Here is a 25,030-nt window from a genome sequence, read left to right as displayed (position 1 = left end):
CATTTTTCTGTTGCACTGTGTTTTTTATTCCTTTGAAACAACAGTACTTTATAAACTCCAGGCACACACCTTTTATCAGTTATATGTTACAAATGTCTTCTCCCATTTGTGGCCCATCTTTTCACTTTCTTTATGGTATCTTTTGATGTAGAGACACTTACATTTTCAGGTAGTTGAATTATCAATCTTTTCATTAAGTGTTAGCACTTTTTATATCTTGTTTAGATGAAAGTCTTTCTTAAAGATCTTTTCCTGTATTGTCTTCCAAAAGTTTCATCTTTTATGTTTAGGTTTTTAATTCATCTGAAATTGATTTTTTTAAATGGTGTGAAGTCAAGGTCCAATTTTTTCTTTTCAAATGGGTAACCAGTTGTCCTATCACCGGTTACAGAAGAGCTTATTCTTTACCCACTTAACTGCAATCTTAGCAACCATTACCAAGTATCCCAGTGAAGGTGGTTGTGTTTCTAGGCTTTTTATTGTCTTATTCTTAGTTTGCTTATTCCCTGTGCCAGTACAACTTCCTCCTAGGCAGCACCAGCATCTGCTCAAATGCCTTCTCTGATTTTCAGACTCCTTTTTGTTTTTGGCCTCTGGGGATTTCCTTTACTTCTTGTAACTTCAGTTATGCATTTAAAGGGATGTTTGTTAGATTTTATCCAGCATTTCTACACTTGTAGTGAGAGATTTTTTTTCAGACTGTCTAGTTAGTGATAATCTAACGATTGAAAGATGTTTGTGATCATCTCACCTTGAGGATATGAGGGGGAAAAGCACAAAGTGCTTGCATATTCCAAGTGACATTTTAAATAGCAATAATGATTGAGTATACTTTGGCTAAAACTTCACATTAAATAAAAAATCACTTTGTATAGGTCAGCAAAACCTGGTCTAATCTGGTCTAATGTGTCACTTAAGGCTAGTGTTTATTGATCTTCTATCTGAATGATGTACCCATTGATGTACGTGGGGTGTTAAAGTCCTCTACTATTATTGCATTATTGTCGGTTTACAATCTTAAAAAGTACAAAGCTGGGGGTATTACACTCCCTAATTTCAAACTAACTACAAAACTACATTCATCAAAACAGTATGCCACTGGCACAAAAACAGACACATAAATGAATGGAACAGAAAAGAAAGGCCAGAAATAAACCCACGCCTATTTGGGCAATTAATCTATGACAAAGGAGGCAAGAATACATAATGAAGAAAAGACACCCTCTTCAATAAAAGGTGTTGGGTAAACTAGACAACCACATGCAAAAGAATCCAACTGGACTACTGTCTCACACTACGCACAAAAAATAAATTCAAAATGGATTAAAGATTTAAACGTAAGACCTGAAACCATAAAACTTCTAGAAGGAAACATAGATAGTATTCTCTTTGACATTGGTATTTGTAATTTTTTTTTGTTGTTGGTATGTCTCTTCTGGCAAGAGAAGCAAAAGCAAACATAAATAAATGGAACCTAATCAAACTAAAAATCTCTTGTACAGCAAAGGAAGCTATCAACAAAATGAAAAAGGCTACCTACTGAATGGGAGAAGATATCTGAAAACACTATAACCCATTAGGGGTAAATTTATCCAAAATATACAAAGAACTCATACAACTAAACATCAAAAAACCAAAAAACCCAATTTTAAAAATGGGTAGAGGATCTGAATAAACATTTTCCCAAGGAAGACATACATACAGCCAAAAGGCACATGAAAAGATGCTCAAAATCACTAATCATCATGGAAATGCAAATCAAAACCACAATGAGATACCATTTCAAACCTGTAAGAATGGTTATTATCCAAAAGACAACGAATAACAAGTGTTGCCAAGAATGTAGAGAAAAGGGAACCCTTGTGTACTGATGGTGAGAATGTAAACTGGTGCAGCCACTATGGAAAACAGTATAGAGATTCTTCAAAAAATTAAAAAAAGAAGTACCTTATGATTCAGCAATTCCACTCCTGGGTACCTATCCTAAGAAAACAAAAACACTAATTAGAAAAGATATTCCCACCCCTATGCTCCCTGCAACATTATTTACAATAGCCAAGATATGGAAGCAATTGAAGTGCCCATCAATAGATGAATGGAAAATGTGGTACAATCAAAAAATGGGCAGAAGACCTAAACAGACATTTCTCCAGTGAAGACATACAGATGGCCAACAGGCACATGAAAAGATGCTCAATATCGCTAATGATCAGAGAAATGCAAATCAAAACTACAATGAGGTATCACCTCACAGCAGTCAGAATGGTCATCGTTAAAAAGTCCATAAATGATAAATGCTGGAGAGGGTAAGGAGAAAAGGGAACCCTTTTACACCGTTGGTGGGAATGTAGTTTGGTGCAGCCATTATGGAAAATAGTATGGAGATTCCTTAAAAAACTAAAAATAGACTTACCATATGATCCAGCAATTCCACTCTTGGGCATATATCTGGAGAGAACTCTAACTCAAAAAGATACATGCACCCCAACGTTCATAGCAACACTATTTATCATAGCCAAGATAATGGAAGCAACCTAAATGTCCACTGACAGACACACACACACACACACACACACACACACACACACACACACAATGGAATATTACTCAGACATAAAAAAGAATGAAATAATGCCATTTGCAGCAACATGGATGGACCCAGAGATTATCATACTAAGTGAAGTAAGTCAGACAGAGAAACACTTATATGTGGAATCTAAAGAATGATATAGGTGAATGTATTTACAAAACAGAAACAACTCACAGATACAGAAAACAAACTTATGGTTACCAAAGGGGAAAGGGGGAGGGGGCATAAATTAGGAGTTTGGGATTAGCAGATACAAACTACTATAAAATAAACAAGATCCTACTGTATACCACAGGGAACTATCCTCAGTATGTTACAGTAATCTATAATGAAAAAGAATTTATGTATATACATATGTATAACTGAATTATTATGCTGTATACCAGAAACTAATACATTGTAAATGAAATATACTTCAATAAAACTGAATAATAAAAAAATGAAAATGTGTGTATATATACACGTATGTATATATGTGTGTATGTATGCATTTATGTGTGTGTGTATATATATATAAATATATATAATGGAATATTAGCCATAAAAAGAATGAAATCTTGCCATTTGCAGTAACATGGATGGACCTATAGGGTATTATGCTAAGTGAAATAAATCAGAGAAAGACAAATACTATATGATTTTACTTATATGTAAAATATAAAAACAAGAAATGAAAAATAACAAAGCAGGAACAGTTACAGATAAGGTGAGCAAACAGGTGGTTGGTTGTCAGAGGTGAGGGTGGTAGAGGAAGGAAATAAAAAGGTGAGGGAGATTAAGAGGTATAAACTTCCAGTTGCAAAATAAATGAGTCACTGGTATGAAATATACAGAATGAGGAATATAGTCAATAACTATGTAATATCTTTGTAGGGTGACACACTGTAACCAGACTCATGGTGATCAGTTTGAAATGGAGAGAAATATCAAATCACTATGTTGTAAAGCAGGAACTAACATAATACTGTAGATCAATTATACTTCAAAAATAAATAAACTCACTCAGTCATAGAAAGAGAGATCAGATTTATGGTTACCAGAGGCAGGGGTTAGAGGAAGGGGCAACTGGAAGAAGGCACTCAAAAAGGCATAAAATTCTAAGTTATAAGATAAATAAGGACTATGAATGTAATGTACAACATGGTAAATATAATTAACACTGCTGTATGTCTCTTTTCCCCAAGAAAAAATTGTTTCTATTTCCTTTTTTTTGTATATATATGTATATATATATATTTTTTTTAATTGAAGTATAGTCAGTTTATAATGTGTCAAATTCTGGTATATAGCATGATGCTTCAGTCATACATGCACATACATATATTAAACAATTTTCACCATGGGTTACTACTATTTCTTTAATTTTGTGTCTACATGAGGTGATGGATGTTCACTAAAATTTACGTGATAATCCCTTCATGATGTATATAAATCAAATCATTATGCTGTACTCCTTGAACTTACACAGTGCTCTATGTCAATTACATCTCAATAAAACTGGAAAAAAATAAAATGTACTAGAGGATGTACAAAGGTTAATGCCAATACTATGCAATTTTATATAAAGGACTTGAGCATCTGCATATTTTGTTATTCACGAGGGGAGCTGGAACAAATAGGCCTCGGATGCCAAGAGATGACTGTACTACAACTTATAAAACAACAAAGGTAAAATAAACATGACAAAATATTTAAAAATAAAGAAGGCTCTGACAAAATTGTGGCAATTTACCAACACAAGGATGTTTTTATCATTCATCTAGAAATGCAACCCAGTATTATATTCAGTTTATTTTGGAACAGCTATCTTTGACAGTCAACACTCAAATGGCACCAAATTATTAATTTTTTAAATTTAAGCTTGCACATATGAAAAAAGTAACATGCTGGGTAAGTTATAAAGTATAATCTCAGGCCTATGTAAAATTATGACTGCTTTCAACAATTTCTGAACTCTTTTTTTCAAAGAAAATCTTCACACTAATGTAAATTTGTCCATGTAACAGACTGAAGAAAGCTACAAATCTAAAATTCTCAAAACAACACATAACTACTAAATGTTATGTTGCAAATCAACTTATTTCCTGTAAAATTTCACTAAATAATTCTAAGGAGTACAACAAAACATTAAAATTCCCACTGCTTATCCAAAGAATTAAACAGTCTTCTTTGATTTCTTCCTCTCTGCTTCTTCCTTTTCCTTTTCTATTTCATTTACCTGTAATTCAATTTCTTTGGCACTAAACATCTGAAAAGAGAAAAAAATTTTAAAAAGCAAATTTCAATTACAGCAATAATCTCTAAATATTTAGAATGTGAAAGGAATCCAATTGTATTTTATACATTTATATTTTCAATTTGTAACTTTGTATCTTATAACTTCAAATATATAACGAAATATTTCAGAAGGTTCAAAAGCAACATACTTGTAACAATTATGGACAAAACCAGAACTCTATGACATTTCCACTACCATTGTGCTAAAACAGAAGCAGGGCCAATGTAATACTGCATTACATACCCTATATGTTCACATAACTCTGAAAACATTTTAACGCCAGGCTTATTCTATTCATGAGGAAACAACTCATTACTGAACTCCTACCTCTACCCTACTGTGTGGTTCTTGATAGGGTCTGTCTATTTTATCAGCTCATAGACTAGCCGAAGAAGTAGGAAAATGATGATTTACACTGTGCCTTGTTTACAACTCCGTCACTAAGTAGAAAGCACAAACAGCTTTTATATTATTTAAATCCATTTTATTTTATTTAAAATTAAAGATGGGAGCAACCTGCTCAAGGTCATACTGTTAAACAAATTTATCTGCTGAAGTTAAGCCCAGGTCTATCCAATTCCAAAACTCATGCCCTATTCACCACACAGCCTATTCTGAAGTATCATGTGGAAGGGTAGTGTAACTCCGCTGCCAGTATTTACCATCCTACCACTCATAAGTAAAAATATGTGTATATCTGTGTTGTGTGTGTCTATGCAGCTGTCTACATATGTATGTGATGGGGCTGGAGAGGTGGCTCTGGACTCAGTGGTTCTGTGTACCTGCGGTGCTGGCACGTCTGTCCCTGTCTGTGGCAGCAGGGGTGAGAGCCCAGCCCCGATCCCATCTCCATCCTCTGCTCAGCACCCTGGTTATTTATGTGGAGCCATACAGGCACAGACCCAACCACCCTGTCCACATTTCTTTTATTCATTGAAATTTTGCTCCTGCTTGTCCGTGTGTCCTCATCCACTGGTGTCAAAACAATAATGACAACAACAGCAATACTGCCAAAAAACAAAAGCAAAGGGAAAAACTTCACTGCTCCACACAGCACTGATTTTAACACTATTTTCCCTTGAAATATTTTCTGTAAAACAAAGAAAAGGTATACATAAAACAACACTTTTTTAGTGCACTTTTCAGTTTCCCATGCAAGTGCTTTTGTACACTCTCAGCTAAAGAGAGCTAGCTGGCAAACCACAGTGTGCAGCTCTCCCTAATGAGTGACAGTGAACCACATTTCAAGTGCTCTTTACCAATGAGTCCTCTATCACAATGTTTGGAACAATTTATCACATTGTTCTGAACAATTAATTTTGTGGTCCAGTGGTTTTAACCCATAATGGTTGAAAAGGGGTGTACAAATAATAACGCTAGACCTGCCATAAAAAATATGGAAAGATCATCACACTAGGTATTAAAATGTAAGTCTTGCAGAAGCTCAAAGGCACTCAAAAGTGAAAAGTAGAAAAAAAAGATAAAACCAGTAGGCAATCAAGAAAGAGTGCTTCATTTTGACATAATGAAGGATAACATCATATTAGAAGCCTGGAGGGCCAACAATTATATAAATAGCAGCTGAATGACACTGGCTGGAACCGTATCTTGATTTCAGAAGATCTAAAAAGACAGAAGAGTAACTGTTCTCTACATTGTGCTAGAATGACTCTCCATAGGGCATATGCTACACTGACCCTGCATAGGACTAACTCAGCAGGGGTTCCTACTTATAACAACTATACTAAATGGGGTCGACCTATACAGAGATCTCAGTACCTCTAGGTCTTCACAAAGGGCTAGGGATAGATAACTGCTTGCAATAAGCACATACAAATTAGTGAATATTAGCCTATAGAAACAAAACAGAAGTCATCATAGTGTCAATGGAGCTAATGTATGTTTCAGGCTTATGATGAAGATTCACAGATGTCAACACATTAACTTTTGTCACCTTATACTACAGACTTTTTTTTCTTGTTAGGTTAATGACTTACCTTCAAAGGTTGGTTTCTTCTTATTATAGCAAGTTCAATGTTTTTTCCACCAGACTGGACAACCTAATGTAGAACAAATGCAATATCAGAATTACTTCAGGAAATTCTGTGTTCTAATAAGCAACTGAATGAATTAAAAAACCCACGTTTTTCTGAATATCCTTTATTAGATCACTTACTTCTAGCAAAGCTCGTATTGCTAATTTGATAGCTTCATTGTCATTTGCTATAGCATCTTCTGTGTAATTCTTTTCTAGAAATTCTCGGACAGTTTTAGCACTTCGACCTATTGCATTTGCCTTGAAAAATAGAAGACAATTATTAGTATCACTGCAATATGAACAAATTTATGGTTACTAAGTTTAGAGGGTTAGTTTACTCCAATATTTCTTAGCAAAATCTTATTAGAAAGTACAATATGTAGTATTACTAAAATGATAATAGAGCATACATGTGTGTCTGCACATGCGCACGCCATTCATACCCTCCTTACCTCCACCACATGTAATACCACACCACAGCAAAGCATACTTTCAGACCTAGATGATAAATGAAATCCCCAACAATTAAAAAGTACCATGATTTACCTAACTAACTGACTTTGAAATAAAAAGGAAATGGTTTTCTGTATAACCTCCAGGGAGCAACCAAATTAAAATGGAAAATTACATAAACTTGAACTGGGTTATGACATTGAAATGAAAGGTCACAACATTAATGATAAATGCAAATAGAAGATGACAGACTTAAAAATATTTAGAGAAAGACTGAGTGTAATAACTTGCTTTGTTTAGGAATTCGGGAGGCACAAGAAATCTAGTACCTGTAAAAGATTTCCAACTGGCAGAAAAAAAGTCTGGTATTTGCATCAGGTAAATTAATAGCTTCTGGTTAGCACTTAGATTGTCCAGGCAGCTTTCTAAGTTGTGTAGCTAATAACACAAGTATTCATATTTCTGGGCAGTTTAATCCACTTTTTTATTGGCCTGGTTAATTGGTCCATAAAACAGCATCTTTTGAATATAGTCGGCTCAAATCAAATCCTTTAGTTAATAGAGACTTAAAGATAAAGGCAGTATTTCCCATTAATTTATTTGGCTCTTAGTAATAGTAAAATAAATTTCATAAAGTTATTTAAAGCCTGAGTATTTAAACTTTAAATAAAGTCAAAATCACTTAGGTTCTATAGTGTAATTTTATTCTTATGTATGAGAATATACAAAATTTCACTTCTGGAAACTGCCACTAGTTTCCCTAGACCCTAGAATTTTGTATTAGATTTGAGTGCACCATTAAACAAAGTTAGTAGTTGGGTATTGAAATAAGAATAACAACTTATCCAGAAAACAAACTATATTCCAGGAATTAGGTGGATACAATTGTAATACACTAACACCTAAGTACAGATTCACAGTTTGGGGTGCTTTGATTCTCCTAGAGTAGAGGATGCATTAAAGATTTCAGTATGGGGTTTAAAAGTTCATTTAATTCTATTTTTTTTTCTTTTTTGGGGGGAGGGAGGTAATTAGGTTTATTTACTTTAACTTTTAGAGGAGGTACTGGGGATTGAATCCAGGATCTTGTGCATGCTAAGCATGTGCTCTACCACTTGAACTATATCCTCCCCCATAAAAGTTCATTTAATTCTTTATTAAGAGCAAAAAGACAATTTTTACTCAAAGCAGGCATCCATACGTGCAATACTAACACAGAAGAATGAACAACGAATAGAAACTGAGTATTTACATTACTTGGCCATTTATACACATTTAGGTTTGTCACATTTTTCAAAAGTGAGGAAAAGATGCTGTAATTAATAAAAAATGTTTCTCTAACATCAAAAACCATCATAGTTTCTGACTAGCTAAATCGTTAAAGTTTATACCACCATCAATATTTTAATACATCATCATCTTTTTATCACTTCCCTGAAAGTGATAGAGCATTTACACTGAGTACATTTACTCAACTTCTATAATATATTAACAAATTCATGACTCACCTTCCAAGCATGGTAAGTACCAGAGGGATCAGTCTGATACAGTCTTGGGATACCATCATCATCAAAACCTACGATTAAGGCAGAAATACCAAAAGGTCTTCGTCCATTGCTCTGAGTGTATTTCTGAAAAATAAAATGTTTTCATAACTACTTTCTATGAGCCCAAAGAAAGGATAACACTATTATTTATCAAGTAACAAATTCTAACAATAAGTAAAGTATTCCTGGCAAAATAATCTTCTTTATCAATTCGTATTCTCTATAACTTCAAGATCTTCTTCCTGATCTTTTCTGGACTAACTTCGATCCATAATGAAATTTTTAAGAAGTTAATGTACACAGTATGTAAAATACAATCGTAAGTTTGCTTATACATGGTCTTAAATTTGTTTTCTTGTTGCCTTATGTACATTTTGGTATCATAACTAGGCTGATCTTTTTGTTATAGCAGAGAACTGTGTACGTCACACCATTCTGGTTCCCAGTAAAGCTGATTTCAATGAGCGGTGCCTTGGAAGCCTGTCCTTGGTTTACTTTGAGGGACACTTTGTTACTATGATCATCAAATATTCTTACTTGACAATATTATTATCAAGTATATTCTGTTCATTATATACTAAGTTACCTTCACATAAAAACCCAACCAAGACATTCCTTCAGTCCTACGACAAGGAAATTGTTGTTTCTTTTGAAGAAAAAGCATGTTTTTCCCTCACTGACAATGGGGCACTGGAAACTAATTGTATTTCTTTCTTTAGTGCCAGGAACTTCCTAGATTTGTGGTCCAGGGAGAAGAATTCACACTAATTATGAGACTAGTGCCCCTAGAAGTTGTGCAAAGAGTCAGCCCTGGCAGAAAACTCAGGACTGCATTTGTAGGCAGCTGTAGGAACCGTATACAAGTCTGTGGCTTGAGACAACTTTATACTCTCTGTCTTCTTGGATTTGTCTATGTAACAATCTATTTTTTAATTTTAATTTTATTATATGTATTTTACAAGCCACTTTAAATTTTGAATGCCAGCTGGGCTATAACATAAAGTCTTAAAGAATAGGGTCTGTCTTAATTTCTCTGTATTTCCTAATGTTACTAGTTCATACTTAGATATGAAGTAGATGTTTTGTAACTATACCTTAGGGAAGAGATATTTTTACTTTACTTGCTTAACCACTTTTTCTAATGAAAAGGTAATACATGTACAAGCTTAAAATAATTTAAAAGTACAAAAGGTGTACATGAAAGATAATTCTCTTTTGTCCCAGAGGCTCAGGTCCTTCCCCAGTGGCAACCCTACTGTTACAGATTTATAATGTATATTTCAATTAAAGTTCTACACATAATAGCTTTTATATTTCCAAAAGAAAATATAAAAACCACAATTGGGAACCTTGTATACACAGTGCTCTGCACCTTGTTTTTTGGTAGGTAACTTTTTAATGACTGGGAAAATCAAAGCAAATAAAAATGAAAAGTAGAACAACATAAAAATGTTGAACTTTCTTGCAACATAAATTAAAAAATAGGATACTTTCTTATAAGTATGTAACCTAAAGCTTTAATATCTAGAATATATAGAATCTATAAAAAACCTCTACATAGACAAAGGGTAAAATCTATGCCAGAAAGTATTCCAAATCCTTTAAATGAACTAAATCATTTAATCCATACTGCAACTCAATAAACATTACTGTAATGTTCATTTTATGAATAAAAACATTAAGGCAAAACACACTAAACAGTTTGCCTAATGCACTAAAATAAGAATTAGCAAAGTTAGGATTCAGACCCCAAAATTCTGGCTCCTGGGGGCACATTCTTAACCACCAGAGTGACTGTCAAAAGGAAAGATAGTTTACACTAAGAGAAATGAAAATAGCAAACCAACATGTGGAAAAAAAATCGACCTCACCACTAATTATAAAATACAAATTAAAACAACTATTATAGTACTCTGTTACACTTATTTGCAAAATAAAAGAAAAATGAAAAACCCAATGCTCATGATTCTTCAGGGATGCATTTATGCATTGTTAGTTGCACAATAAAAATTCGTTCAATCTTTTTAGAAAGCAATTTAGCCACATATAACAAGAGTCTTAAAACTAATTACAATTTCTAATCTACTACTCCCATACTGAAAATGAATTTAACAATATAATTTTAAAAAGAAAAATGAAAGCTGTGACAAAGACACAGTAATGTTATTAAAAGTAATAAATTGAGAGAGAGAGAGAGAGAGAGGGAGAAAGAGAAAGAGAAGGGATAATGAAAGAAACTGGAAACAATCTAAATAATTACCAGATAGCAACAAGAAATAGTTACATAGTAAGAATGGTAAGTACAAGGACTATGTTAATATATATAAAGAATATAGAAAATTATAATAAATGAAAAATACTTGTACGCATCATGATTATATTTAATATCAAATCACGTAGCTACACATGGATTCAGAAGTCATATCTAAACCTCATTAGTTGTGCTTAGCTTTGTAACTGAAAGAATCACAGATATTAAACATTAAAAAATGTTTCTCACTACTGTATCTCCAGAAGTGTAGAAATGTCCTTAAAGGTTAGACTTTATGCTTTTTAAAAATTTAATATAATTACTAGAACTGATAATGACTGAGATTTCTAGTGATAAAATCAATCGATTCCATTGGAATAAGAACGTGAGTATGAAGTAAGTGTGAGAAAGAACAAGAGATTTAGTAGATTTAAAAGACTAAACGGTTGGAGTGACCGTAATATTCACATGATAGGACCCATAATGATGGAAAAGGAGAAAACGTGAAGAAATCTTTTGGAATACTGGCTTACCTGTTTTAAGGTTGCTATGAAGCGAGTTATATATTCTACAGTGACGGGGTCCTCAACTGTAAGCTTATGACTCTGACACTCCACACGGGCTCTATTTATTACTACTCGAGCATCAGCAGTTAGTCCTATAAAAGTAGTTGAAACATTATAGAAAAAGGATGACTTTTTTTCCTTGTCAAAAGGATTTTGGCCACCATGATATCTGTCTTACAACATCCTTTGTTTTTCCCAATACATATCTCTTAAAAACAATTTGTAAAATAGAGCACTACTCATCCTAACTCGATTTGTTACCTTCATTTGATCCATTATTTACTTCGTAAAGAAAATGGTTTTAAAGAATAATGTTTAAACACTAATGTTAAGTGAATTATTTCCCAAAGATCAAAATGGTTTAATTCATAGTAGTCGGTTTGGTTACCAGGTTTTATTAAATAAAAAAAACCCTCTGCAGTCATATTTTTAAAAACTTTTTTGAGAAGATGTCAATAGCAGACTGTTCAAAGGTTGACAGTCTATCCTGATTCCAGAACCAATATACCTTTTTTTCCCCCAATATACTTATTATCTAAACCATGAAGCTGCTGGATGTATGTCACCAATCCTAATTCCCCTACCCCCAACCGCCAACTGGAAAACAAAACAAAACAAAACATGAAGTAAACTGGATTTCTTCTTATGAAACTTCATTATCAAACATGTACCTACTGAATTCAATCTGCATTCAATATAACCATGACCTGTCACTTCACAGCTTTTTGTCCAAGATTAAGAGTTTGAAAATCAAGAATGTTAAAACAGAAAAAAAAACCACTTCATCTTGCTTTTATCATACCAAAATATCATGTGATTAATTTTCAGCACTTCTAAAAGGAGATAGAATGTGTTTATATCAAAAGAAAAACAAACTGACCAAAAACTTAACAGATTTTGATGGTTGCAAACACTTCTATTAAAGACTTCTTTAGTATTTGACTTTTCCATCACCATTTTCTTTCTCCACTCTTAATACTACATTGCCCAAAAAATTCATTCACAAAATCTGACACAGCTATTTCTCACATAACCATCAGTCTTTTGCAGTCACAATCTCTTGTTTATTATGATAAAATACATGCAACATAAAATTGACCATTTTAACCATTTTAAGTGTATAAGTTCAGTGGAATTAAGTACATTGACACTTTTGGGAAATCACCACCATCCATCTATAGTACTTTTAACTTTCCAAACTGACACTCTGAAGCCATTAAACAGCAGCTTCCCATTCCCCCTCCCTCACAGCCCCTGGCTACCACCATTATACTTTCTGTCCCTATGAATGTGACTACTCTAGGTATCTCATGTAACTGGAATCAAACAGTAATTGTCCTATTGTGACTGCTTATTTTACTTAGCATAGTGTCTTTTAAGGTTAATTCATGTTGCAGTATGTCAGAATTTCCTTACTTTTAAAGGCTGAATTATATTCAATTGTATGTATACAGCACATGTTGTTCATCCATCCAACCAGAGATGGTTGTTTCCATATTCTGGCTACTGTGAATAATGCTGGCTAATGGAATAACATGGGTGTACAAATACCTGTTTGAGTCCCTGCTTTCAGTTCTTTGGGGTCTATATCCAGATGTGGTATTACTGGATCATACAGCAATTCTATGTTTAATTTTTTATTGAACTACCATATTGTTTTCAAAAGTGACTGTTCCAGAGTTTGATGATAATACTTGCTACAAAAAAAAAAAAGGGGGACTGTTCCATTTTATATTCTCACCAACAGTGCACAAGGGTTAAAATTTTTCCACATTCTTGCCTGTACTTGTTATTTTGTTTGTTTCTTTGTTAATAGCCATCCTAATGTGTGTGACATGATATTTCATTGTGGTTTTGATTTGCATTTCCCTAATGATTAGTGATGCTGAGCATCTTTTCATTTGCTTATTGACCATTTTTATATCCTCTCTGGAAAAACATCCATTTAAAGTCTTTGCTTATTTTTGAATTGGGTTGTTTCCTTTTTTGTTGTTGTTAAATGTTCATTATATATATATTCTGGCCATTAATCCTTTATCAGATGATTTTACAAATATTTTCTCCCATTCCATGGATTGCCTTCTCACCCTGTTAACTGTGTCCTTTGATGCATTACAGTTTTTATTTTGAGATAGACTTATTTATTTATTTATTTATCCTCTGATTTTGGTGTCCTATCCAAGAAGTCACTGCCAAATCCAATCTCATGAAGCTTTTGCCTGCCCTTTGTTTTCTTCTAAGAGTTTTAAAGTTTTAGGTCTTATGTTTAAGTTTTTAATCCATTTTGAGTTAATTTTCACATGTTATTAGGTTAAGGTTCTACTTCATTCATTTGCATGTGGATATCCAGTTTCCCCAGCACCACTTGTTGAAAAGTATTTTCTTTGCCCCCATTGAATGTTTCAGTATCCCTGTCAAAAATTGACCACATATTTAAGGATTATTTCTGGGCTCTCTGTTCTAATCCACTGGTCTATGTGTGTTTCTTTATGTTACTACTACACAGTTCTGATTACAGTAGCTTTGTAGTTAGTTTTGAAACCAGGAAGAGTAAGTTATCCAGATTTGGTCTTTTTCAAGACTGCTTTTGCAATTCAGGATTTCTTGTGATTCCATATGAATTTTAGGATGGATTTTCCTATTTTTGCAAAAAAAAGTAATAGGGATTTTGACAGGGATTGCATTAAATCTGTAGATTGCTTTGGGTAGAACTGGTATCTTAACAATATTAAGCCTTCTAATCCATGAACAGGGAATGTCTTTCCATACATATGTCTTCTTAATTTCTTTCAGCAATGTTTTATAGTTTTCAGGGGACAAGTCTTTCTAGTTTCTCATTTCCCTTAATTTACTTTTTCAGATTGTTCAGTATAAAAACACAACATTTTTGTGTGTTGATTTTGCACAAACTTTGCACAACTTTGTTTGATTCAATTATTATCCCTAATACTTGCTTTGTGTAGAATCTTTAGGATTTTCTACAGTCAGGACCATGCTGTATATGAAGAGAGATAATGTTACCTCTTTCTTTCCACTTTGGATGCCTTTTTTTTTTTCCTTCTTGCCTAACTGCTCTGGCTAGAACTTTCATTACTATGCTAAACAGAAGTGGAAAAGCAGATATCCTTTTCTTATTCTTGATCTTAGTGGAAAAGCTTACAGTCTTTCATCATTGAATATGACTGTTATTTGCTATGGACTCTTCATATATGATCTTTCTTATGTTGAGGTAATTTCCTTCTACAACTAGTTGGTTGAGTATTTTTTTATCATGAAAGGATGTTGAATTTTGTCAAATGTTTTTTTTCTGAATCAACTGAGATGACCACGTAGTTTTTCCTCATAATATTAACATGGTATATACGCTGGTAGATTTTCGTATGTTGAACTATCTTTGCATTCCAGGAATAAATTCCACTTGGTCACGATGTATAATCCTTTTAATATGCTGAATTTGGTTTACTAGTATTCTTTGTTTAGGATTTTTATATCAATATTTATAAAGGATATTGATCTGTAGTTTTCTTGTGGTGTCTTTGTCTGGTTTTAGTATCAGGGTAATGCTGGCCTCACAGAATGAGGTTGGAAGTGTTCTTTCTTCAATTTTTTGGAAGAGTCTGAGAAGTATTGGTACTAATTCTTTGAATGTTTGGTAAAATTTACCAGTAAAAATATCTGGTCCTAAACTCTTCTTAACTGGGAGGTTTTGGATTACTGATTCACTGTTTACTCAACATATATCTGTTGAGATTTTCTATTTCTTCTTGAGTAACTTCAAGTAATCTGTATATTTCAAGGAATTTATCCATTTATCTCATTTGCTGGTATCTGATTGTTCATAATACTTTCTTATAATCCTTTTTATTTCTGTAAAATCATTAGTAATGTCCCCCTTTTCATGTCTGATTTTAGCTGAGTCTTCTTTTACTCTTAGTCCATGTAGCTAAAGGCTTGTAAATTTTGCTATACAGAGGCAAATAAACACATGAAAATATGTTCAAAATCATTAGCCATGAGACAAATGCAAATTAAACCCACAACGAGATTTCACTACACACGTAAACAAATGTCTAAAATAAAAAACAGTAACAACACCAAATATCAATAAGGATGCAGAGAAAATGAATCATTCATTGCTAGAAAGAATATAAAGTCGTACAGCCTCTCTGGAACAAATTTGGCACTCTTTTATTAAACTTAACATGCAGTATCATATGATCCAAAAATTGTACTCAAGCATTTTCCCAGAAAAATGAAAACCTACGTTCACACAAAAATTTGTACACAAATGTTCACACCAGCTTTATCTATAAAAGGCAAAAACTGGAAACAATTCAAATATCCTTTAACTGATGCGTTGTTAACAAAATGTGGTATATCTCATACCACAGAATACTATTCAGCAATAAATAACAATGGACTACTGATACATGCAGTAACTTTGATGGACTGCAAGAGAATTATATTGAACAAGAAAAACCAATATGAAGAGGTTATATGCCCTGTGATTCTATTCATATAACGTTTTCATGCAAAGTTACAGAGATGGAGAATAGATTAGTAGTCGCCAAATGTCAGAAACAAGAAGGAGGAATAGCATGATGCAGCCTTGTGGTGACTGAAAAGCTGCATATCTCAATTTTGGTGATGGCTACATGAACGTACACAATCAGTCTACTAAACGTAAACTCTCACACAGGTGCACACAAATCAATTCATGCAGAACTGGTGAAATCCGAATAAACTCTGTGGTTTGTGCCAATCTCAACTTACTGGTTTTTAAAGATGTTACCATTGGAGGTCACTGGCTAACAAGTAAAGGGGACTTCCCTGTGTTTTTTTGTAACTTTCTGAGTATAATTATTTCAAAGTAAAAAGGTTAAAAAGAAAACAGGGAGAAAGTTATAATTAGGGTAATATGTACCTTTTAACATTTATGTTTTAGTAAAGCTCATTATCAGAAATCCTGGCTTACAGAACTGTGACTTCCCAGAAAAGATAAGGCATACTATTTGTGTTTAATAAGCAATGCAGTATAACTCTATATGTTATACAGATATAGCATAATAGCTATCGTGAGGCCAAACTGCATTACCCTACTGCACCAAGATACTCTGTATCATTACTGTAGGTTGCAAAGTACCTGCAAAAGCCATGCAGACATGGTCATCAAGGGCACAAATTTTCCTCACAGTTCTTTCATCTTGAAGCTTGGCAACAGATTTTTTTTCAACGCCGAGCACAACTATATTAGTGCCTCGAATTCCAACCTGTTATGTCATTAAAAAAATAGTGAGTTGTCAGTTTTAACACAAAAATCAAATTATTCTAACACACAGCTTACAAAAAAGGCTTTTTCTTTAGCCTTCAATAAAAATGAGAAAAGCAGATTTCTAAGAAAACAGATGCATACAGGCTTACTGGAAGTCCATTCCCCAAACTCAAAGCAAAGATGACAAATAGATACAAATTAGAAGAAGATACCACCAATACTGAAGCTACATAAGTGTCCTAATCTCATACAATACAGCTAAAGAAGTACTATCTAAATATAGAACAATTTTAACCAAAATGAAAGAAGATGCTGAGAATACACGCGGCTTCCTTGCAGAATGGGCAGTACCAGTACTGGTGGTAGCAGAAGTAGTACAGAAAGTCAGTAGACAGACTTCTGAAAGCTCTTTCATGTTTCTCACAGTTTGGAGGGATGAGGATCAGGGGCCATAAACAGCCAAGAGAAAAGACTGAATGCCCTCGTGCTAGGTCAGTGATAAACAGAACCTCAACTCAAACATGAATATGGCAAGAAGAATCACTATTGCTCCTCCCTCCATTTCTCCCCTTGGGAAGGAAGTAGGAAAAAGTCTGATGAATAATGTATAAGAGTAGTAGTTCTCAGACAGGGACTTCTGGGGGAATCTGACTATTTTCTCAGGGGTTCAAGAGAAATCTATGAGAATTTTAATTCTGTATAAAATGGTAATCTAAATACTTTGAGAGGCATTAGTGTTTTATGATTGCCTTGTGACTAAATGTGAAATTAGTAGTTTTATACAACATAAGTAGGCAAAAAGGTGTGCTTGAATTAGTATTATTGAAGTAAAAATACAGAACAAGTTAAATATATAGAATTTGACCTGGGATTACATCCTTCAATTAAATAAAATACAGACAATTTATCAAGGCTTTTACTCTTATTGTTCCCTCACTTCAAGTCTGTCAGTTTATCCCACAGTCCTTCTCTTACTATCCTGTCTAAAACCAGCAACCCTCCCTCCACATCCCATCCTTACCTAATAAGCACGTGTTGAACTTTATGCCCTACAGAGAATATGCCTTTCTATCAAGCCATGGGATATTATAACAATTTAACATATGTTAGGACTCAAAGAAAATCTCAGTATTCCCCCAAATTGAAATAAATCAAATTAAATTCACTGATCACAAGACAACATAATAATTTTTATAACTCTCATCTAAACAATTTTTGACTGGATAAAGTAAATAAAACTGTTAACACAGACTATTTAGAAAATGTTTATAATAAACCCTAATATCAAAGTGTCTTGATGTGAGGAAGATATAGCTCATTGGTAGAGTGCAGGCTTAGCATGCACGAGGTCCTGGGTACAATCTCCAGTGACTGTTAAAAAAAAAAAGTAAATAAATAAATAAACCTAATTACCCTCCTCTTCAAAAAATAAATACAATAAGACAAATACAAAAAAAAAAAAGCCCCACACTAAAACAAAGCAAAACAAAACAAAACAAACAAAGTCTCTTGGATGTGGACAAAATTATGCTCAGAAGAGAATTCATAATCTCACTTTATAAAACAAATAAAATTAAGAATTCATTCAAGAAAGTCAAAAAGGAATAAAAATATTATGTTAAACTTAAGGGGCAAAATAAGGCAAAAGCAGAAATTAATGGTTAGGGGGAAAATAATACAATTGGTAAATAATACCAAGTTTTTATTTTTAAAGAAATGATTAAAACCAGTTATCTTAGTTACTAAAGCCAAGAGAGGGAAAGAATAAAATAAATATATGTAAGTGTGAAAAAGTAGGAATTTAAAAATTCTAACTCTAATAAATTTAAAAACCTGCCTGAAGAAGATGACAGATCAGAAAAATTTTAAACTGCCCATACTTACACAAGAAAAGATAGAAGACTCACTCTCATTAACAAATATGGGATAATTTCAGAAAAGAACTATTCCTTAAAAGCAAGTGTCAGACCTAGAAGGTTCATGGATTAATCTAATCTTCTGTGATATTTAAATCATTCTATGGGGCAGATCAAAATTGAAATGCTTCTAATTGTTTTGGGGAAAGCTATGTAACAATGTTAATATCTGGTGAAAAGTACCAATAATTTTCACTTAGGAAACGTAATGCCAAAAATTCAAAAAGATACTCATAAATAGAATCCAGAGGTACAGAAAAACAACAATATACCATAAACAGTATGGTTCATTCCAGGAATTTTAGGAACATCAATAAAAGTAACTCTTTTAATATAAATGTTATTTATATTGGATATACTGGATAGTGGAGATCTGTTATTTTTGGCCTTCCTCCCATAACAGCAGCACTTCAATTGTTCTTGGAGAAATACCAGTCTTTAGGTGGGGCTGTAATGTAACCCCCAGGCTAGCCAAACGGTAAATCCTTGAAGTTTTACTGGCAGTGTTTGGAGCCAAGATAATCCCTTCTGTAGTACCTAGAGCTGGGAGCCTGGAGCCTCCAGCTACTTAGGAGGCACCACTAAGAGATGTCATGTCTGAGGGTGAAAGTAATATGGACAGGAAGCAAGAGGTAGAAAGGGAGAGAGGAGAGAAAGGGAGAGGGAGCAAGAGACACACCAGTCCTGCTGACATTTAATGCCCTAGCAGCCACACAGGTGAACCTAAAAGCAAGGTTTACCACTGCTCCCTTTGGGCACTCGGTTCAATAGATTTGCTTTTTTGCTTAAATTAGTTTGAGTTGGATTTCTGATACCTGCAACTGAAATAGTCCTAACTGAAACAATTAAACAGTAAAAATAAAAAGTAAATGATGGGGGAAAGGGTATAGCACAGTGGTAGAGTGCACATTTAGCAGGCATGAGGTCCTGGGTTCAATCTCCAATACCCCTATTAAATAAATAAATAAATAAACAAATAAATAAACCTAACTCCCTCAAACAAAAAGAATTTTTTTTTAAAAAAGGAAAAAAAGTAAATGATGAAACTACAAAGACATGATAAAATTCAACATTCATATCTAAATTTAAAAAATAACACTAGAAAAGCAGGAAGATCATTTGTGAAGACTATTTCACAACTTGTTAAAAGTATCACAAACCAGTAGCCATAATAACATATATCACCATCCATTCAACCGTTCAATCCGAAAACCTGGTTGTCATCCTTCCCCTACCACCACTCTATTAAAAGCAGCCACATTCTCCTGCCTGGACTACTGCATAGCCTAATAGGTTTTCCAGTTTCTTCTCTTGCTCCCCACCTCTCGTACCCTCCTTCCTACATCCTCCTTGCTCCTCGTAACCCCACGTAGTCTCCACAAAGCTGTCAGCATGAGCATTGGAAAACATCAATAGGGTCAGATTACCCTCTGGTTGAACACCCTTCCACTGCACTTAGAAACTTTTTTCAAACTCCTTAGTCTTGCCTGTAGAGCTGGGCATGATCCAGCTCCGGCTACTTCTCCAATATGCCATTGCTATTAATCATGCACCAGCTACACTACCTTCTTTCAAGGCTTTCTCAAACACACTTCTCTTTCCGTCCTCTGAGCCTTCACATGTTGTATTCCCTCTGCCTGGAATGCGTCTCTTTTTATTTCAGGTCTCAATTTAAATCTCACCCTTTCAGGGATTCCTGTATGGTCTCTCTGCTACCAGTTCTTGATTTCATCCAATCCACTGACCACAATGCAGTCTGCGAAATCTCTTAAAAATAAAAATATGAAGAAAAAAGAAAATAAAATCTGAATGTGTCATTCCTCTACTTAAAACTTGTATTAGTAGGGAACATTTCTCACTGGGCAAATCAAGACAGCACAGAGCTGGACCTAGGACAGAAGGACTGAGGTATTATAGTATTTACTTTTGCACATTGGCCTTCTGCTCTCTTAACGCAGAGAGACTTTATCTGTACAGGAAAAAAGACAGCCTTCAGCAACCTTAGACTCACATCCCAACAACTCTCCCAGAGGAAAAAACCTACCACTATCTCTGGCTAGCAAAGTCCTAACGATGGACTTACATTGGCTAGGTTTGGGTCACATGCTCATCACTATGTCCAGGAGGACAGAAACTATGAGTGATTCTGCCTGGTCATGTGAGTACCTCTGTGGTGGGACAGATACAGTCTGTTACTAGAAAGAGAAAACAGCAACAGCCACATCAAAACCCTTCAGGGTCTCTTATTCCCTTAAAAGCATTCCATGATCTGGCTCCCGTTTCTAGCTTTGACTCTTCCCACTTTTCCATTGCTTCAGCAATTCTGAATGCCTTCAAGTTTGTACACCGTAGTTGTCTTTTCCTGCTTGGTCTTGATATCTATGTTACGGATAGATAATTAACATATGAATATTTTGGAATAAATTGCATGGTGCAATGGAAAGAGCAGAGAGAAAAATTTAACTGAGAATATGGGATCCTTCACTTTCCAGCTGGGTACCTTCACCAAGCTATGAAAGCTTCTGAATCATTAAAAAGGGGATTAAATACCATTCTTAACTTTAGCTAAGGTACATGAAACACTTGGTACAAAATAAGTATTACTTAAATGGTAGTTTACTTCTTTCCTAGCCCCTCCACAGTGTATCACGTAGTAGAAATACAAAAGGAATTACACCATCCAGATTCTCAAAATCCTACTATCTAGTTGGTGTGAGAAGTCTACTAAGCATATCTGAAGTTAAAGAGAATATGAGGCCAAACAGTAAATACTATCCACTGCTCTGTGGTAGAGATGATAAATTTAGAAAAAAGAGATCCATAGTGACTGGAGGGGATCAGACAGCTCCACAAAGAGGGCGAAATGTGCAGTCTTAGAGGATAAGTAAGATGGAGAGTGAGAGAGACATGTTGTCTCCTCTCCCTACCTTAGGGGGCACAAACATATATTGGTAAAACCATGAAGCTGCCCCCTTAGTTAAAGAGGGTGGATGTGGATCATGGAAGACTTTGATGGCCAGACTGTGGAGCTGAGATTTGATAAAGTAGAAAATACGGAGCTAATAACAGTTTGGGGTCAGGAAAAGGACAGAGTGAAGAATGATAATAAATCTTATCTTTTTCATGGGAATATTGTGAAGGATGTATTTTTTTCTTCCTTAAAAAGAAAAGTATTACCTCTCCAAAATGTTATTCAAACATCTTTTTCATTTAAATAAAAGGGAACTAAAACAAAAAGAAAACAGGCCTCTTGCCTCACTTCATGCTGTAAGATAATCATCAAGAAGAAAGCAGAAGCCAAGGCCTCTAATTGTGGCTCACATAACTTTTTGTATTACTATAATATCGCCACTACATACTGGTTAAAACTGGCCCAACTCAGCTTCTTTATAACTCATCATATCAACTGTCACTTAGACAAACATTCCATTATATATTTTAATGAACAAGTGTCATTATAAACTTTACCTCATGTAAAAGGTCATAGCACCCTCCAGGAAACACAATGAATAACTCCATACAAAGATGCAAATTATAATTTCAGAATCCTGAGACAAAACTGTCTCACCCTTCCAGTGTATCTTTAAAAATGCCCACTATAGGTATTTTTATATCCTTACCCTTTTACAGCTCATTACAAAGGAACTATCAATCAGTTCTATAGCATTCTTAAAACATTGTAAATAGCCATGTGGTTTCTTATTACACCTCAGTCTTCTCCCATTACTCCCTTTATTTTAGGCTCTAAAACTTGGGCATTATTTTCTAACCATATGCTTCATGCCATGCTGGGGATTATATAACTTTTTGTTTTTATCAAAATGGTACCCTTTTGGTTTAAGCTACATCAGGCTTTTCTTAAATTTACAATTCTAAAAAAAATTACTTACAAAACAGAAGTAAAACTAGAGGGTCCAATTAAATAGAAAAATACTTTAAAAAATGATGGTAAGGTTCTTTCTAATTTTTTTTACCACTTTACATTTGATAGATTTATAATAAAAGTGAATTATTTCCTTCCATAACTAAGTTGGTATGAAAAGCAAGAGAAAATACAGTCTTACAAATGAACTGTGTATTCTCATAGCTAGTGTCTGAATTTCAAACATGCACAATACACATGCTCATGAAATTTGAAAGCTTTTAAAAAATCGGATTCTTCTGAATTCAAAGGCTAGAATTTGGAAGGTTGGGGTAATAGATCTTTGGTCTTCAGATCATTTTTCTCCTTTTATAAATCACTAAGATTATTGAATATAATTAAAATTTGGCAAGAGTATTACTACTACCCTTGAGTATTTTAAAGTTTTTCAGAAATGCGGATATTTAAAGGAGGATATAAGCTCTCAAGAAATTTCAGTATTATTTAAAAACCAAAGAAAAAGATGTGGAAAGTGGCAAGAGTGAAGATTCTTGGGGCCAAACACTCGGGAGCAAATTTTTGGACAATTATTTCTAACAGGTTGAAGTGTTTGAGTGGACTAGCATTTTCAACTGTTTCCTCAACAAAGATTTACTTTTACATCAATTTAGACCATATTTCAGTAACAGCCATGATCAATTTTTAATTTTACTGTAACTGTTATCAAACAACAGCTCCCCAAAGAAGAAACTTTCCCGTGTGTCTGCCAAATCCCGAGGAAGTGGGCCGTGTGCATTCAGCATTCAGCATTCAGGTAAGCTGTCAGAGGCTAAAAGAAGTGTTTTGGTTCCTTACTGTCAGACACAGCATTCATATCTCTTGTGGAGTCAAGGCTACAACACACAGATACATACACTCCCAGTTAAGCTGCTATGACGATTGTTAAAGGCAGTTGCACGACAGAAACTTATCTACCAACTTTTAACTCCGCCCCTTCCAGGCCAAATTTCAGAAACAGCATCTCCTTCAAAAAATTGAAGGAAGCAGTTTTCACAAGTGGGAGACTCGTCTCCTGTTCCCCTCTGCTGTGGGCTGAGCAGGCGGGTAACAAGGACCTGACAACGGGCGGGGGGTGGAGGGGGCGGTCAAGAAATTGCTAGCTCACCGCTGTGGATCCTTTCTTCACCGCTTCCTGGGCATATTCCACTTGGAACAGGTGTCCGTCTGGGGAGAAGACAGTGATGGCCCGGTCGTACCGAGACGCCATCGCGCAGGGCTACAGCGATTCCCGCTGTGCGTCGCACGCCACCAACCTCCAGGCCGTGGGCACGGGGGTCGCGCCTGGGGCTACGCACAACCCGGAAGTGCTTGCGCACGCTCCTCAAGGCGCCGCAGGAAGTGTCGTGTCCTTCTTCGCCGGTGCTTCAGGAGTCCACGTGCCCATCCGCTGCTGCGAGGCTGTGTCTATGAGCTGGCCGTGTTCCTCCGCTACCCTTAGGGCCTGGCGCCTGTGTCCTACTTCTCTCACCCTGGTGTTGCCCCAGCGGGTGGGGTTATAAAAATGACCTCAAAGTTAGTGCTTAACAGCGAGAACTTCAAGATCAGACAGTTTTGTTTTCCCAAACCTGTTAGAGAACCAGTGGTAAGTTAATTTTCCACCTCTTCCTTTTGGCTTCAAATTCTAAATTTTCTTCTATCTCCCACTCTTCCTCTCCCTCTCTTGTTATCTTATGTTGTTTTAACCCGAGGAAAGAAATGGTAACTTACGAGTTTTCATTGTTCCTTGAGATAGATAGATAGATAGATAGATAGATAGATAGATAGATAGATAGATAGATAGAATCATGATGGAAGTAGAGCAAATGAGCAAATAGTCCATCAAACTAATGCTAATAATAGGAATTAAGATAATACTATTTTAATAAAAGACTTTTTTTAAAGGCCCAAATTATACCATTTGAAAAGTATCTGCAAATTTAACTATGCTAGAAAGTCTGTATAACCTGGTACAACATTACTACCTGTGTAAAAATTGGTAGCAAAATGGTGCTCTGAGGGTTACTGTGTTTACAGGTACAAATAACTTAAAATGGTGCATAGTGGATAGTAATAGCCAGGTAAGTTTAAATATTATTATTATTATTTTCCATTGAATTATCTTGTCATCTATATTAGTTCCCTATGGCTGCTGATAAATTACCACAAACTTGATGGCTTAAAATAACAGAAATGTATTCTCTGCACAATAATATTATGC

At 34.7% G+C, this 25,030-nt stretch overlaps 1 protein-coding gene and 1 long non-coding RNA gene across 2 annotated transcripts; one reads left to right on the top strand and one right to left on the bottom strand.

Moving 5' to 3' along the window:
* Window positions 1-4,102: 4,102 nt before the first annotated feature.
* Window positions 4,103-24,184, bottom strand: PSMA8 (proteasome 20S subunit alpha 8). The gene is made up of 7 exons (XM_006187170.3): window positions 23,939-24,184; window positions 16,867-16,993; window positions 11,691-11,815; window positions 8,868-8,990; window positions 7,045-7,164; window positions 6,866-6,928; window positions 4,103-4,838 (listed from the first exon to the last, which is right to left on the bottom strand). Exons 1-7 carry the CDS (start codon window positions 24,038-24,040, stop codon window positions 4,746-4,748), a joined length of 753 nt encoding a protein of 250 aa, XP_006187232.1. The 5' UTR covers window positions 24,041-24,184; the 3' UTR covers window positions 4,103-4,745.
* LOC116659665 lies at window positions 8,206-18,002 on the top strand. Its single transcript, XR_004315036.1, has 3 exons — window positions 8,206-8,265; window positions 11,810-11,812; window positions 17,989-18,002. It is a non-coding gene; the product is annotated as an uncharacterized LOC116659665 (long non-coding RNA).
* Window positions 24,185-25,030: the final 846 nt, after the last annotated feature.

This window comes from Camelus ferus, chromosome 24 (genome assembly GCF_009834535.1).
Source record: "Camelus ferus isolate YT-003-E chromosome 24, BCGSAC_Cfer_1.0, whole genome shotgun sequence".
Classification (NCBI taxonomy): domain Eukaryota; kingdom Metazoa; phylum Chordata; class Mammalia; order Artiodactyla; family Camelidae; genus Camelus; species Camelus ferus.
The sequence above is the reverse complement of the archived record's forward strand: the minus strand, read 5'-3'. Positions and strand labels throughout refer to the sequence as shown.

Excerpts from the sequence above, each read along its gene's own strand:
- PSMA8 (XM_006187170.3), bottom strand. The coding sequence starts at position 24,040 with ATGGCGTCTCGGTACGACCGGGCCATCACTGTCTTCTCCCCAGACGGA. Across the intron at positions 6,929-7,044 it reads CAATACGAGCTTTGCTAGAA|GTTGTCCAGTCTGGTGGAAA; the intron begins GTAAGTGATCTA and ends GTTCTACATTAG. Across the intron at positions 4,839-6,865 it reads GAAGAAACCAACCTTTGAAG|ATGTTTAGTGCCAAAGAAAT; the intron begins GTAAGTCATTAA and ends TTCTCTTTTCAG.